At 42.2% G+C, this 14,752-nt stretch overlaps 1 protein-coding gene across 3 annotated transcripts in view; it reads right to left on the bottom strand.

The window, feature by feature from the left end:
- Positions 1 to 14,752, bottom strand: part of Bcorl1 (BCL6 co-repressor-like 1) — a 67,703-nt gene that overhangs the window by 44,750 nt on the left and 8,201 nt on the right. For all 3 annotated transcript variants that reach the window (NM_001191587.2, XM_087599635.1, XM_087599636.1), the window contains one exon: positions 2,116 to 2,245. In NM_001191587.2, the coding sequence (NP_001178516.1) occupies positions 2,116 to 2,201 (86 nt within the window). In that variant the 5' untranslated portion in view covers positions 2,202 to 2,245. The remainder of the gene's footprint in view (positions 1 to 2,115; positions 2,246 to 14,752) is intronic.

Genomic DNA, 14,752 nt, shown 5'->3' with positions numbered 1-14,752 from the left:
TCAGAAATGACAATGCTTAAAAAGTCATCTTAACCACTGGGCATATTGGGTAATTTAGCATCCCAAGAAAGACCTGTAAAAAGAGAAAATCAGATTTCACACCTACCTCTGACTCCCTTCTTGCAAGGAATATAGCACCGACAAGGAACCAAGGTAATTTGTCAAGTGTTTTTAATTTCTCAGGTTAGCCTGTTTTACAGAGACAGGGTCTTACTTTGGTAGACAAGGCTAGCCTAAAACTTAATAGGTAGCCCAGGCTGGTCTCAAATCCCAAGTCCTCCTGCCTTAACCTCCTGAGTACTGGGATTATAGATGTGCAAAACCACACCTTGCTTGTGCACTAGCTTCTTGAAGGCTCAGGCCTACAGCTCTACATCAGCCTCAACTACTTGTAACTGCAGTACAGTCTGCCAGTGCTTACTAGCAGAGTAAGTCCGTCTCTAACACATGCCTCGGTTCAGGGACCATTAGGCTATCAGGTGCTAATGGATTAAGAAAATAAAAAGGACTATTCTCCTAACCTTAATCCCAGACAAGTACACAGTTCTCTAGTTAGGAAAAAGAAAAAAAAATGACTTTTAAGAAGCCATGAAGCGGGTTGGGGATTTAGCTCAGTGGTAGAGCGCTTGCCTAGCAAGCACAAGGCCCTGGGTTCGGTCCCCAGCTCCAGAAAAAAAGAAAAGAAAAAAAAAAGCCATGAAGCTGAAGTTGTCGCTCAGCAGTATAGAACGTTCTTAGCACTCATGGTTCCCAGTCTTCTATCCCTAGTACCCACCCCAACACACACACACAATAAAAACAAAGATAGTCGGGCTGGGGATTTAGCTCAGTGGTAGAGCGCTTACCTAGGAAGCGCAAGGCCCTGGGTTTGGTCCCCAGCTCTGAAAAAAAGAACCAAAAAAAACAAAAAAAAACAAAAAAAAAAACAAAGATAGTCTCTTTTTTCCCTTCAAAACTATCAACATTACCTCTCCTGACATATGAATATTTTTTAGAATTACTTGAGAAACTCTGGATCTATTTTTTTTAACTTTCATTTGTTTCTTTTGGGTATAGGGAGTATGACTGTGGACATCAGGGACAACTTATAGGACTCACTTCTCTTACACTTAGTGGGTTCTGGGAATCTAACTCAGGTCGTCAGACTTGGAGGCAAGCATTTTTACCCAGTGAACCATCTTAACTGACCTAAACCAGGGTCTTTTTCTTTTTAAAGACTGCCAATCTTAAATTGGGGTGGACAGTCCTATCGGAATTCGTCTGGTATGTTTGAATTTAGCCAATGGACTAAAACAACTAACATGACAGAACAATCCCTTGAAGTTTGAAGAGGTCCCATAACTGCCTTAGAGAATGATTTGGCCAAGAGGTATAAAAGGAAAATATAAACTCTGAAGGGCAATTGGGTGGCCTGGTATCATGTGTAATTTTAAAAAGGCCTCTCCTGGCCAACCAAATATCAGAAAACTGAAACCCACACACAAACCAGGCAGGCATCACTCACTGTATTTTATATTAAAGTTATGATCAGCAACCTCATCTTCCTTTAATATGCCATTATTGTCAGGTCTCCTGACATATTTTGGTAGCTTCTTGAGGCAGAAAGAACTGGCCCCCAGAATTCTGATGAACTGCCCCCACTAGAACCCTACATGATGAGACCAACTTTCTTCTAAGCCCTGGACAAGAACTCAAAGTATCTTACATGAACTTTTGAGCACCAAACTTTGACATAAGAAACAGAAACTATGGGGTTGGGGATTTAGCTCAGTGGTAGAGCGCTTGCCTAGGAAGCGCAAGGCCCGGGGTTCGGTCCCCAGCTCCGAAAAAAAGAACCAAAAAAAAAAAAAAAAAAAAAGAAACAGAAACTATAAGCACCCAAACTTTTCTTTACTATACAATGTAACAGTTCTTTATCACTAGACAGATACTAGGTGGCAAATGTCATCTGATAGCTTCCTCATCTTCAGTGAAACAGTGATGGTGTGGTAGAGCAGGTGACCCCCGTATTTTAGAAATATCAGAAACAAACAAGAATCTTGTCCCCAGGTCCCACCCCCAACCTAGGACTAGCTAGATACAGCTTACCTAAGGATGCCACCTTTGCAACCTTACCTCTCCTCGTTGATGCCACACATGCGAATCCGGTCAGAACTGGTCCAGTTATGCACGCCGCTGTAGAGCGGTGCTGTAGAGATCATGACAGCCACTCACCACCAGATAGGATCTGCTGTGGCCACTCCCCCTGGGGGAAAAGAATACCCAAGTTAACGTTGAGAACAAGTGCTGCTGCCTTAACCATCTTTTACACGGAAACACTTCAATCAAGGCAGTCATGGCATCAAAATGCTACAGTGATGGCTCTCACAAGCCAGCTGGCTATGCGAAATGAAGGTCCAAATGAGGGAAAGTTCACAGCAGCTTTCTAGGGACCCAAATTTCAGGATGGAGATGAGAACACTGTCAATTACCCTGAGCAATTTCTAAATTATCGTCAGAGACACATATGCTTGGAAGTTAGAGGAAATTCAATGTGCTGCATACAGTTGAGGGACCGTGTATTTTCTATATACATTTAGCTAAGCAAGTCCAGTTAGGGTACCGCATCCATACCCAAGCAGCAAGTGAAGTGAAAGATAACTAGGGGTCTTCTGCTCCTTCATGGATAGGGAAGGATCTGAGTTACACTCCAACTTAAGCTCTCCAGAGGAGGCACACACTTTCTTTATAAGCTTTTCAGAAGTACTCTGCTCTGTTTCCAAGTTGGTCCCAATTAAGGTGTAGAAAGCTCCCACCAAATTAGGTGCAATACCCTTTGTACTCTGGCCACAAATGAACAAAACTAAGGCTCCATTGAGAACCATACATTTCTGTCCTTGTCCTTTCCTATTAGTCTGTCTGTCCCCACCCAATGTCTACTTCTTGCATGTGACAATCATCACCATGTCATTTTATCCTCGACAAAAAAAGAGATAAAGAAAAATAGCTTTATCCAGTGAGCCTGTTATGTTAACTTACTAGCTAAAATCATCATTCAGCCAATTTCAACTGAACAGAACTCTACGGTGACCAGACCTGTCTGCTGTTCTCTGTGTTCCAAAGAACTCACAGTAAAGTACAGTCACATCAGAGATTTGCTCCATTTATCCTTTCAATTTTCACAAATTGTTCATACTCAACATAATTCACTTACTCACTCAACAAACATCTGTCCTAGGTACTAGGGATTCAAGAACTAAAACCTGACAAAATGTGTAACCTGCACAGCACTTGCATTCCAGAGGCAGTGAGAAGGACCATGAGCACTTTAGAGTGGTCTGTGTTATAGTACATTCCAAGCTATACAGGCAGACTAAGGAACCTGGGGACAGTGTCAGGGGAGTGAGTGGAGGAGCTACGGTTCACAACAGAGTGATCAACATAGGCCTCCCCAAGAGGGAATCATTTCAACAACCTAAAGGGTGTGAAGGAACAAGCAATCTACATATCTAGAGGGAAAAACAATCCCGGTAGAGGAAAGAAAAGTTCTCAAAGCAGGAGGGGGGAATGCCAGCTCAGATCAAGGAGGAGCTGGATTCAAGGAAGGTGGTGAAGAAAGAATAGAGATTACCAACCCTTTCTCTTCCTTGATTTCATCCTAGCCCCGTCTCTGCAGAGGCCAACAGGCTCTGTTGTCCTTACTGCCCTCCCCTTTTCTTTTCTAATTCAAACTGTGTCTTATTCCATTAATTTATTCACTTCATATCCTGATCACAGCCTCCTCCTCCCAGTCCCCCTTCACGGTGCTCCTCCCCTCCTGTTCCCATCTCCTTCCTCTCTGAGAAGCAGGAGGTTCTCCCTGGGTATCACTTCATCCTGGCACACCAAGGCACTGACGGACTAGGTGCATCTTCTCCCACTGAGGCCAGACGAAGCAGCCCAGTTAGGGGAACAGGATCCACAGGCAGGCAACAGAGTTGGGGTTCCCTATCCCCTCCAAGGCCTGCAATCCTTCCCCAACATCCTCCACAAAGACTTCCCAAGCTTGGTCTGTTTGGCTGTGAGTATCTGCGTCGGTGTCAGTCAGCTGCTGCTTACCCCTTCTCTTCATCCTTCCTTTCTCCAGCCTTTCCTGGCTTGGTGCTGGCTGGTTTCTCTGTATGTGATCCTTCTGTTATCTACCCCAGAAACCTGGATGGTCACTGAATATGAGCCTTCACCTTAATCCTTCCTTCTTACTATCTCTTCCTCCTTCCTTTATTTTCCTTCTCTCTCGATCTCTCCTTGTTCTCTTCCTCACTCTCCAATTTGCATTCATTTATTCATTTTACATTCTGATCGCAGCCCCCTCCTTCAAGTCCCTCTTCACATTTTTCCTCTCCAATCCCTCTCTCAGATATCTTGTGTTCCCTTCCCTTTTCTGAGACTCTCTGAGCACAACCTCTTCCAATTTCCCTTCCTGCCTCTTCCCTGGCTCCTCTTCAGTCTCTCACTCTCATTACCTGCCTCCCTTTCTAGAGATCCCTCCCAGTCTTTCCCACCCTCACTTGTCCATCAAGCCTCTGCTTCTGTCTCCTGTCCCTCTGTCATCTTTCTGCATAGCTCTCCTTCTTTCTTCTGGGGCGCTTTCTGTATCAAACAAAGCCTTACTGTCCAGCTCTCTCAGCTCTCACAAATTCAATTCACCCCTAAACGGACAGGTCACTCTCAAATGTAACCCTGACCTCTCTCCATAGGCCCAGAGCAGAATTCCAGATACCAGCAACTTGCACTTAACTGGATGTCCACCATGCCTCTCAAATGTAACACATGTCAGAGTGGACTCATTATCTGTCCCCATAAATGTCCTCTGCAGCCCAGCCACCATGCCCAACCACAGCCTGCTTCCTCCGTTACTAGCACTACTGTCCTCTCACTTGACATTTCTTCAACTCCTCTCCCATCACCCAGATCAAATCAGGAGTCAAGTCTTGATAAAGCCAATTCCCCCTCTCTTTCTGTCCCTCTTGCCACTGCCCTGGTACAGGCATCATCTCGCCACAGGAATATTATACTGGCCTCTTAACTGCTCTCTTAGCCTCCCATCGCTTGATTCCACAATCAATTCATCTTCTGAAATGCTGCTTCGATCAGACTTCCCTACTCTCGTCAAAAGCCATCAGAATCAAGGCAGTACTCAAGCCCGAATTCTTAGGACAGCCTTCAGGGCCCTCAGGTCCTCGTCTCCAACCTCCTCTGCATGATCCTCTTCTGCCCCATCTGGCCCTTTGCCTGCCATCCTTGTCATCCCGCAGCTCCTGACCACCTAATTTCAGGACCCTGCTGCTGCTTCACTCTGACATGGCCTCCCCGTGTGCTCCCCTTCTTCCCCTACTACCATCCCTCAATGCCTGGCTCAAATGTCATTGTGTCATTCCCTAGCCTCAGCCCAAGAACCGTTAACCCCTCCCTTTCTGGTTCTCCTCTTTCTTCTCTTTTCCTTCTTTTGTCTGGCCTACACTGGTTCTACTCTGCTCTGAGTTAGCTGGGGACATGGGCATCCGTGTCTCTCCACCACAGGAGGAACACTGCTTTTCTTCCTGGTCTTCGGTTCCTCTGTAATACTTTACACATAGTAAGGACTCAGTAAATACATCTTATATGAAACTGAATTCTACATGAGAACTGAGGGAATGACCCTGAGAAATCACTAGAAGCAAAATAAACCAAAATGAGAAAGTATCTACCATGCTTGCTTACTATAAGAAAAATATCCATGCATTATCTGTATAGTGTACTTTGTTCAAAGTTGCTGGATTCTGCCTCAGTTCACCACCACTGCCCTACTTTACACCTTGGTAAATTCCAAGTAGCTGATGGATATACAAAGTCTGTCACGGTCCCATAAAGTTGAGATTCATCTCCTGCTCCCAACTCCACCTCACTGTGGAAAAACCAGTTTTACCTTCACTTGCCATCCAATTCCTTGACTCCACAGGACTTTGTGATTTTTTTTGGCTTTTTCTTTACAGTAGCTATAACATGTCTAGCTTTCTCATTAATTAGGAAGAAAAATAAGATCCTTACTATGTGTTCGTTTTTCAATATTTGGAGAGTCATAATGCTTTCTTTACCTTTCCCTGAAGATTATTTTTTAACATTACTAACATTGGGGCAATTTTAGAACCGTTTTTAACAAAGACCCTATTTGCTAGGCTTTAGTGGTGAATGTAATCCAAACTGGACTGAGACTTCAAGGTCAGTTTGGGCTACATAAGGAGAAATATGCGGTACATGGCTTTAATCCCAGCACTCAGGAGGCCGAGGCAGACAGATCTCTCTGAATTCAAGACCAGCTTGCTCTACAAAGCAAGTTCCAGGACAACTAGGACCCAGAAAACCATATCTTGGAAAAATTAAAAGCAAAGAAGAAAAGAAAGAAAGAACGAACGAGAGAGAGGGGTGGGGAGGAAGGAAGAAAGAAAAGAAAAGAAAACAAAAGAAAAGAAAAACCAGAGAAAAAAATGTTTCTAGTTGCTGGCTGATACACCTTACTTTTTCATGTTCTCTAAAAACTACCTGCGGAGTTAGGTAATTGAAGGACCTATTCTTGCTGGAAGATGAATTTCAACACCAGGTACAAGTTTTAGTAGCTACCTAATTATCTGTTAACAGCGGGTACTTCAGTGACCATGTGATTTGGGGGGTGGGGGTGGGGTAGGGATTTGAGGCAAGGTTTCTCTATGTAGTCCTGGCTGTCCTGGAACTTGCTCTGTGGACCAGGCTGGCCTCGAACTCAGAGATCTGACTGCCTCTAACTCCCTAGTGCTGGAATTAAAGGTATGGGACCCCACCACCCAATCCAAACACATGATTTTTCACTCAGAATTATTTCTGTTCTGTGTCTAGGAGATAAGTTGTTTGCAGGTCCAGGACAGAAGTCAAAGGGGGATTCTCAGTGTTTGGAAACAGCAACAGACCAAACATCCTCTAGATAAAGAGCTTTTAGGCCCAACAAAACATGAAAGGAAAGGTAGAGGCAAAACAAATAAAACAGAAGCTAAAGTCAAACACGTTCATGCTGTAGTGCGTAACAACCTAGAGAGCAAAACAGACGCTGGAGGCCTCTGCTTTCAGAAAGTCTTTTTAAAAATTGACTTTCACTATTTCTGAGTCAGAGAGAGAGAGAGAGAGAGAGAGAGAGAGAGAGAATATGGATATGTTTATATGAGTGCAGAGACGAGAAAGCGTTGGATCCCTGAAGCTGGAGTTAGAGAAGTCAGGACAGACCACCTGATTTGGGTGCTGGGAATCAAATTCTGTCTTCTGTAAGAGCAGTACCATTCTTCTTGACCACTGAACCTTCTCTCCAGCCCTCATGAAATCTTGAAAATTAGGCATCCTCTTAAATCCTGGCCTTGTAATTTTTCTCCTGATTTTATCAGAGCAGTACTCCTGACCATCTGAAGTCCACTGTTGCTAATTAACAGTAGTCTTTGTGCTCAAGGGGTAGAAAACAGCAGCCACACAGGCAGGACACTGAACTAAGTGGCCTACATAAGAAGGCAAGATTCATGTAGCAAGAGAGAAAGCCAATGGGAGCATCAAATGCTGCACTAGAAAACAGGCTTCCGCTGGCAACGGAGTACTTGGGACCAGAACAGTCAATGCAAACCAGTGTTTCTCAAGCCAAGATCCCTGAGGAGCTGCTTCCAAATAGTATCTTAGGTTTCAGTTCCACACATTCTGATTCAGTAAGCCTAGGATTCTGTTTTGTTATATCCTGTCCAATCAAGTTAGCAATCACTCACTATAAAGCGCACTACAAGGTACACAGGGGAGGTGAGCAGAAAAGAAAAATCATACAAACACACATGATACACACGCTTCCATTCAGCGCACCCACATTGATATTGTCATTCTCTCTCCCTACTTCACTCTTTCTTTGCCCATAAGTGAAGGCCAAGTTCGAAAAAGGAACTTGGAAGAAACCTGGTAATCCCAAGTGACCCAGGAATCACAGACATAGGGACATGAAATACCTCAAAAGGTTTCCCAGTTGTCACAACCATGTAATTGTTAAGAATAAGGTGCATGACCCAAGACTCAAATGCTGTCACTGCCTAGAAAGCAATGAGAGGGACCACTGTCAGCTATCTTCACTTTGGTCAAAGTCACTCAAAAAGTCTTATCTAACTCATGATAAGGACAAAGAAGAACACATGTTCCACAAGCTCAAAGCAGCAAGTGTGCCTGAAAAAAAAAATAGAGCTTTGCCATTTAGTATGCCTATGTAGATAGCAGAGACTGATTGTCATCCTGGGAAATGTGTCTAGCAAGAAGGCTGGATAGTGTATAGTCAGCCATAGTGGCCATACTAGAATAGGGGAAACCAAGACAAGAATGGAGTAATGAAAGAGCGATAATGTTAAAGTGGTAAAAATAGCAGCTAAGCTGAAAATAAATAGGTACTAGAAGTAAAGCCATGATGTAGAGAGGTGAAGAAAAAAAGACACAACTGCGAAAGCAAAGAAAACATGCTAGAAGCTAAGAGCATGGAAAGAAGGCGTGAAGGAGAAGCCCACGACGTGACACGCAGCAACCAAACGGGAAAAATGAAATAGGGGAACCTGAAAGATTTCACCATCATGGGCCAAACTGAAATACTGTGGGGAAGCACTGAAGCATTTTAGAAAAGCTTAAAGAGAATATGTTATCAAAAAAGGGAAGAGGAGGTTATATGTAACGAGTCACTAACAGGAGATGAGCAGCCCTAAAATATGAAGATTTTACTGAAGGGCAGAATTTTGTTTTGAAAAGAAGATGACAAAAGTAGATTTCACAACAAAGCTATGGCCAAGCTATGGTGTCGAGCACCTTTAATCTCAGCACTTAGGAGGCAGTGGTACGGATCTCTACGTTCAAGGCCAACCTGGTCTATAGTGTAAGTCCCAGAACAGCCAAGACTACACAGAGAAACCCTACCTCAAAAACAAAACAAAAAACAAACCAACCAAACAAACCAACAAAAGCATAGAACATTAAGGAAGGTAACAGGGCAAAAATCTGACAAGTATTTTACATGAAAGTAGATAATGGGTTTTTGTTTATCAATTTGGGGTCTTTTTTGTTTTGTTTTCAGGTGGAGTTTCACAATACTCAGGCTGGCCCCAAAGTTACTATACAGCTGACTGTGGCCTTGACGTACTGATCTTCCTGCTTCCTCCCCGAGTGCTAGATTGCAGGTATGTGCCACCTCCCCTGGCTTACTTGTTGACTTTGGAAACATCATTTTGATATGGATTCCAGTTTTACTTGTTACCTATACTATGTAGCCCAGGCTGCTCTTAAACTCACAGCAATCTTTATGTCTTAGCTTTCTATGCGCTTTGGTTACAGACATAATCCACCACGCCCAGCCTAGATGGTATTTGTAAAGTTTCTAACCTCAATACTGTCAAAATCTTCAACCCTTCCTTTGTGACCAAAGACCCAATTAGTGATAAGCAAAGGTGGCAGTAGATACACAGGTCGTAATAGACTCTCTAACCATTGCATGATACAAGCCTGTTTCTTCATGGCTGAGCTCAACATGAGGACAGGATCTCAGGTAAAACCACTCTAGCAGTACTCTTTCAGATTCCTTTTGGCCTACTTTGCTTAATGACCTGTGACCTGGAAGCAATTATGACTTAAAAATAAAAAAGAAGAAACAACCAGAAAATATTTATCTTGAAGCCTGGCCCTAAATCTGCCCTTAAGATTCTAAGTGTGGGGCTGGAGAGATGGCTCAGCGGTTAAGAGCACCAACTGCTCTTCCAGAGGTCCTGAGTTCAAATCCCAGCAACCACATGGTGGCTCACAACCATCTGTAATGGGATCTGATGCCCTCTTCTGGTGTGTCTGAAGACAGCTACAGTGTATCCATATACATTAAATAAATAAGTCTTTTTAAAAAAAAAAAAAAGATTCTAAGTGTGGCCAGTAGACAATTTAAGTAGGAGGTGGTGATTCCTCCTTAAATTTAAGGTCAGTGGTGACTCATGAAGGAGGAAAAGCAACTTTGGGTTCTACTGTTCTGATAGAAATGAAAAGCTTTGGGTTATACTCATAAAAAAGAAAACTTTAGAAAAGCAAAAGAAAGGTGATCCAACTATCTCATTTTGGGAAAAGCAGCATCACTGATATGCTCCCTACCGTGTATATCGAACAGGCTATCAACACATGTGCTTCCCCATTTAATTACATACCCCAAACTTTAATCCCAGTGAGAATGTTTGCCCTCATTGAAAATGTTCCGTTTTAGCCTGGAGAGATGGCTCAGTGGTTAAGAGCACTGACTGCTCTTCCGAACATCCTGAGTTCAAATCCCAGCAACCACATGGTGGCTCACAACCATCTGTAATGGGATCCGATGCCCTCTTCTGGTGTGTCTGAGGACAGCTACAATGTACTCATACGCATAAAATAAATGTTAAGAAAAATAAAATGCTCTGTTTTAGTGGTTTCCCATGGAAGACTGTTCTTACATTCTGCTATCTGCCCTCTCCATACCTATATCCCCCTCATCTTTTCTAGCGACTAATCAGCCATCATCCCTGAAAGTTAAGGGATGCAGAAATGTCCCAATTGTTTTCCTGTGTTTCCCCCCTACACATAGACCACATCCTTCTACCTCCATGGATGGTGTCACATACAAGAATCACCCAGGAAGAACCCACTCAATAATTTAACTCCTTATTGGGGTTGGGGATTTAGCTCAGTGGTAGAGCGCTTGCCTAGGAAGCGCAAGGCCCTGGGTTCGGTCCCCAGCTCCGGAAAAAAAAAATTAACTCCTTATTTACTGTCCAATGTATCTAACTAAATACATTTTCTGGCTCAGTTAAGTTTGTTTTTTCTTTCTTTCTGAATACTTCCAGTGATATCTATCATATACAGTCAGACAAAGGATGTTACATTCTCTTCCAAGGTATAATTCTTGTATTTAACACAAAGAATAAGACGTTACCTGTACATGACTCTAGTATGGATACCTTCAGATCCATCATATTTAAAACATGTGCCTACAAACATTTATGAGACTGGATACAAAGGAATGTTAAGTGTCCATTAAACACATGAGAGCTTACTCGTTCTGATGAATTTAGTTACCTCCAATGTAGTTACCTTGGCAGGCTAGACACACATCTCAGTAACTAGATGGTCGAGGCTTACAATTTTCCACAGAGCTCTGGAGAACACTAACGTAGGATTCTATTATATACGTCTTCACTACTATAGGTGCTAAACCCCATGCTTTTAGAAGTGACTTGATATTTAGAAACATCATAATCCATTCATGATATAGATATGGAGGTATAAACCTAGAAATGAGGAAGGTTGGTTAGGCAGGGGGATCCCTAGTTTCATGCTAGCCTGAGCTATGCAGTTGGTTCAGAAACAACCTGTAACACATAGTGAGACCCTGTCTCAAAAGAAAAAGAGGAGGAAGAGGAAGAAGGGAAGGAAGAAGACAAATGTAATCAGATAGCAACAGTATTAGAGCCCTCTAACCACTGTTTCATCATCTGAAACAGTATATTCCAAGACCCACAGCCTAAAGTGTGGTAGAAAACCTTAGAGAACACCCCTTCTCCATTTCTCAGCCACCTCAAGACTATCACACTTTGCAAATAATACATTCGTCTTACTAATCTGGAACTGAGCATAACACAGAAGCACTTACAGGGACCAGAGGTAATATATTTTGAGGGTGAAGTGAACCAAAACAGAAGTTTTCATGGTTTACTTAGATTTTCATGCCATCAGATTGCTTTAGCTTATCTACGCTCTGCCTTGATTTCCCCCTTACTATTCAAACATTTGTGTTCTTTTCCTGAAGTAAAAGAAACTAATTTGCTCTATTTAAAAAATATATCATTGCATTAATAACTTTATACTAAAGTCAGGCTTCAGCTATAAGATTTTATACAGCTGGGGCTAGAAAGATGGCTTAGCAGTTAAGAATACTCCCTGCTCTTCCAGAGGACTAGAGTTTGGTTCTCAGAACCCATGCGAGTGCCTCACAACTGCCTGGTAAATGCATCTCAAGAGAGTCCATATATACATATATAGAGGGGGGGATAAATCCCTTCAAGTTTTTGTATAACTTCTACATGGCACAGATACCTGGAAAACTTAAGTTAGCATTATGATATCAATCAGCAAAGCTACTTCAGCAAGGCATCTACATAAACAGAGACATTTTGTGAGACTTCTAATTTTTGTTATTCAAAAAATAAGTGTTAGCTAATTTCTGTTATTCAAAAAATAAGTGTTAGCTTTCCTCCATCCTGGTCTTCAGTAGGATCCTGAAAACATTTAGTGCATCATTACAGTCTCAACATGAACCAGTATAAGATGTGAATCCCTATTGCTATGCTTCTGACAGTGTCCCTCTTAAGTCTCCACTTTAGTATACTGAACTTATGATATGGACTTTTCATGCAAAGGGGATTCCTCCTCATCTAAGTTTTGCTTTTGTAAAGCACTCCTAGGTCATGAATGTACATGAATATTTGGAGACACCATTATCAGGTTACTTTTTCTGTTCTTTTATCTGAAGATGAGACTCTGCTAGGACTACATAGATTACATATATAATTCATTTGAAGCTATTGTTTTACTTTATCCCTCTTATTACACAGTATACAAACTCTGTATGACTCACTCTGCTACCCATCCAAAGATTTACTAGCCCCCTCCCAACAGGTTTTAGCATAAGACACATAATATGGGCTCAATAAATAGCTTGCTAAAATAAACTACAGGGGAAAACCAACTCTTTTCTATATTGTACAGTACCCAGGCAGAAATATGTAAGTCTGGCACAATGTTGTATGCCTGCCATCCCAACTACTCAGGAGACTGAGGCAGGAAGATCACTTGAACTTACAAGTTCAAGACTAGCCTGAGCAATACAATGAGACCTTGTCTCAAAAGCAAAACAAAATATGGTCAGTGAGATAGATGGCTCAATGTATGAAAGCACTTGCCACCAAGCCTCATGACCTGAATTTAATCCCTGGGACCCACATGGTGGAAGGAGAGAGCCAACTCCGACAAGCTGTCATGCACATGCACACACATGTTCGTTCACGTGCGGACACACACACACATCAAATAAACAAAACAAAGCAAAACAGGACAGGACTGCGTGCAAGTCTTTCTTTGACTGCCTTGCTCTCACATCAACTCTATCCCTGCTTTATTTCTACAATGAAGAGAAACACAAAACTCAACTAAAATTATGCCAAGCAAAATAATGAAATCGTCTCCCAACTATCTCAGTGGGCTACATCCACAGCTAACTTTTAAACCTAGGTAACTTATGGACAACCAGTCAATGTGGGCTCAGGAAACGGCCTTAATATTTGCCTAAATAGAATTGAAATAGGCAGGTAAATCTCAGGGGTAGAGGACAGGTAAAGAATAACAATGCATTTTCTAATCAAACAGAAATTGTTGTCAGTCAATCTGCTGTTTTCAATTGGCCTGTCTTCAGTCTGTCCCTGTACTGGCAAAACTAACAGAGATGCAATTGTTGACACCAACGTCTACTCCAGCTGCAGTGAGATCTACTTTGAAGGCCACTGTTTATCCTTTGCCCAGAAAGTTTGGTTTGGGGAACCCAGAGTTTTCTTCAGTATTATTCTCTCCCATTCAATCATTGATGAGCATCTTTATCATCGAAGCACCTCAGTTCCAGATTCTATCGCTTTCGTAGCATTTCCAGAGATAGCTAGAAAGCTTCACCAGCCATAATCTAACATAACAGTCCTTTAACTGAAAGCAGCATTTTGGGCTGGAGACATAACTCAGTGGTTAATAGTATATGTTGCTCTTGCAGAGAACCCCAGTTAAGTTCCCAGCACCCACATCAGGCAGCTGCAGGGAATTTGATACCTCTGACCCAAACAATCTCTTAAAGTTTCAAGGGGATATACAGTCGTCAGTTCCTATCCAGAAGTAGTAAGCAGTGTCATGGCACAGCTGTAAAAGCAACTACCACATCCACCTGAGGCAAGTGCAACAATGTGTTTAGGTGTTTCTCCCTACCATGCAATAAATGCTGAATGTCAACTAATCAAAAGGGATTACAGAAAAAAAGACAAAGGGCTAAGATATGAGGGATGGGCAGCAAAATGAGTTTTCGGTTTCATTCTGCCACTGTATGGTGCATTAAGTAATGCCATAAGACACAAGAAATTTTAGTTCTAAAAGTATATTCCATTTCTTAAGTTCCTTAGCAGTTCCTATATATATTTTATTTTATATAATTCTGACCATCCTATAATATTAGTATCATCTCCATTGTCTAGATAAGAATACTGAGGCTCTCAAGAAATTTAGCGAATATCGACTTGCTTCCTGCCATACTATTAGGAAGTTGAACAATGACTCGAACACAGCTGTCTCCAAAGTAGGTTAATTTGCTTGGAAGTCCAAGTTCAAGTGAGTAAAGACTCTTTATGAGAAAATATATTCAATCATCTCACAGACCCAAGTATTTTCAGTGAATCTTCTCCCTGGGATTGGATTTGTGTATTATACTTTCACAGAGCTCAGAAAAATAAAGACCTCCTTGGTGTCCTCATACCCCTGCATTGGTAAAATTCTACTATACCTTTAAAAGGAATCCATACTAAGACTTCTTCTATCTTAGTAATGAGGTAAGCACATTTTGTTTCTTAGCAGACAGTAACAATGTCTCAAACCCAAAGCTGCTGCTGCTACATAGAATTCCGTCCTTCCC

Source organism: Rattus norvegicus, chromosome X, assembly GCF_021556685.1.
Source record: "Rattus norvegicus strain SHRSP/BbbUtx chromosome X, alternate assembly SHRSP_T2T, whole genome shotgun sequence".
Classification (NCBI taxonomy): domain Eukaryota; kingdom Metazoa; phylum Chordata; class Mammalia; order Rodentia; family Muridae; genus Rattus; species Rattus norvegicus.
The sequence above is the reverse complement of the archived record's forward strand: the minus strand, read 5'-3'. Positions and strand labels throughout refer to the sequence as shown.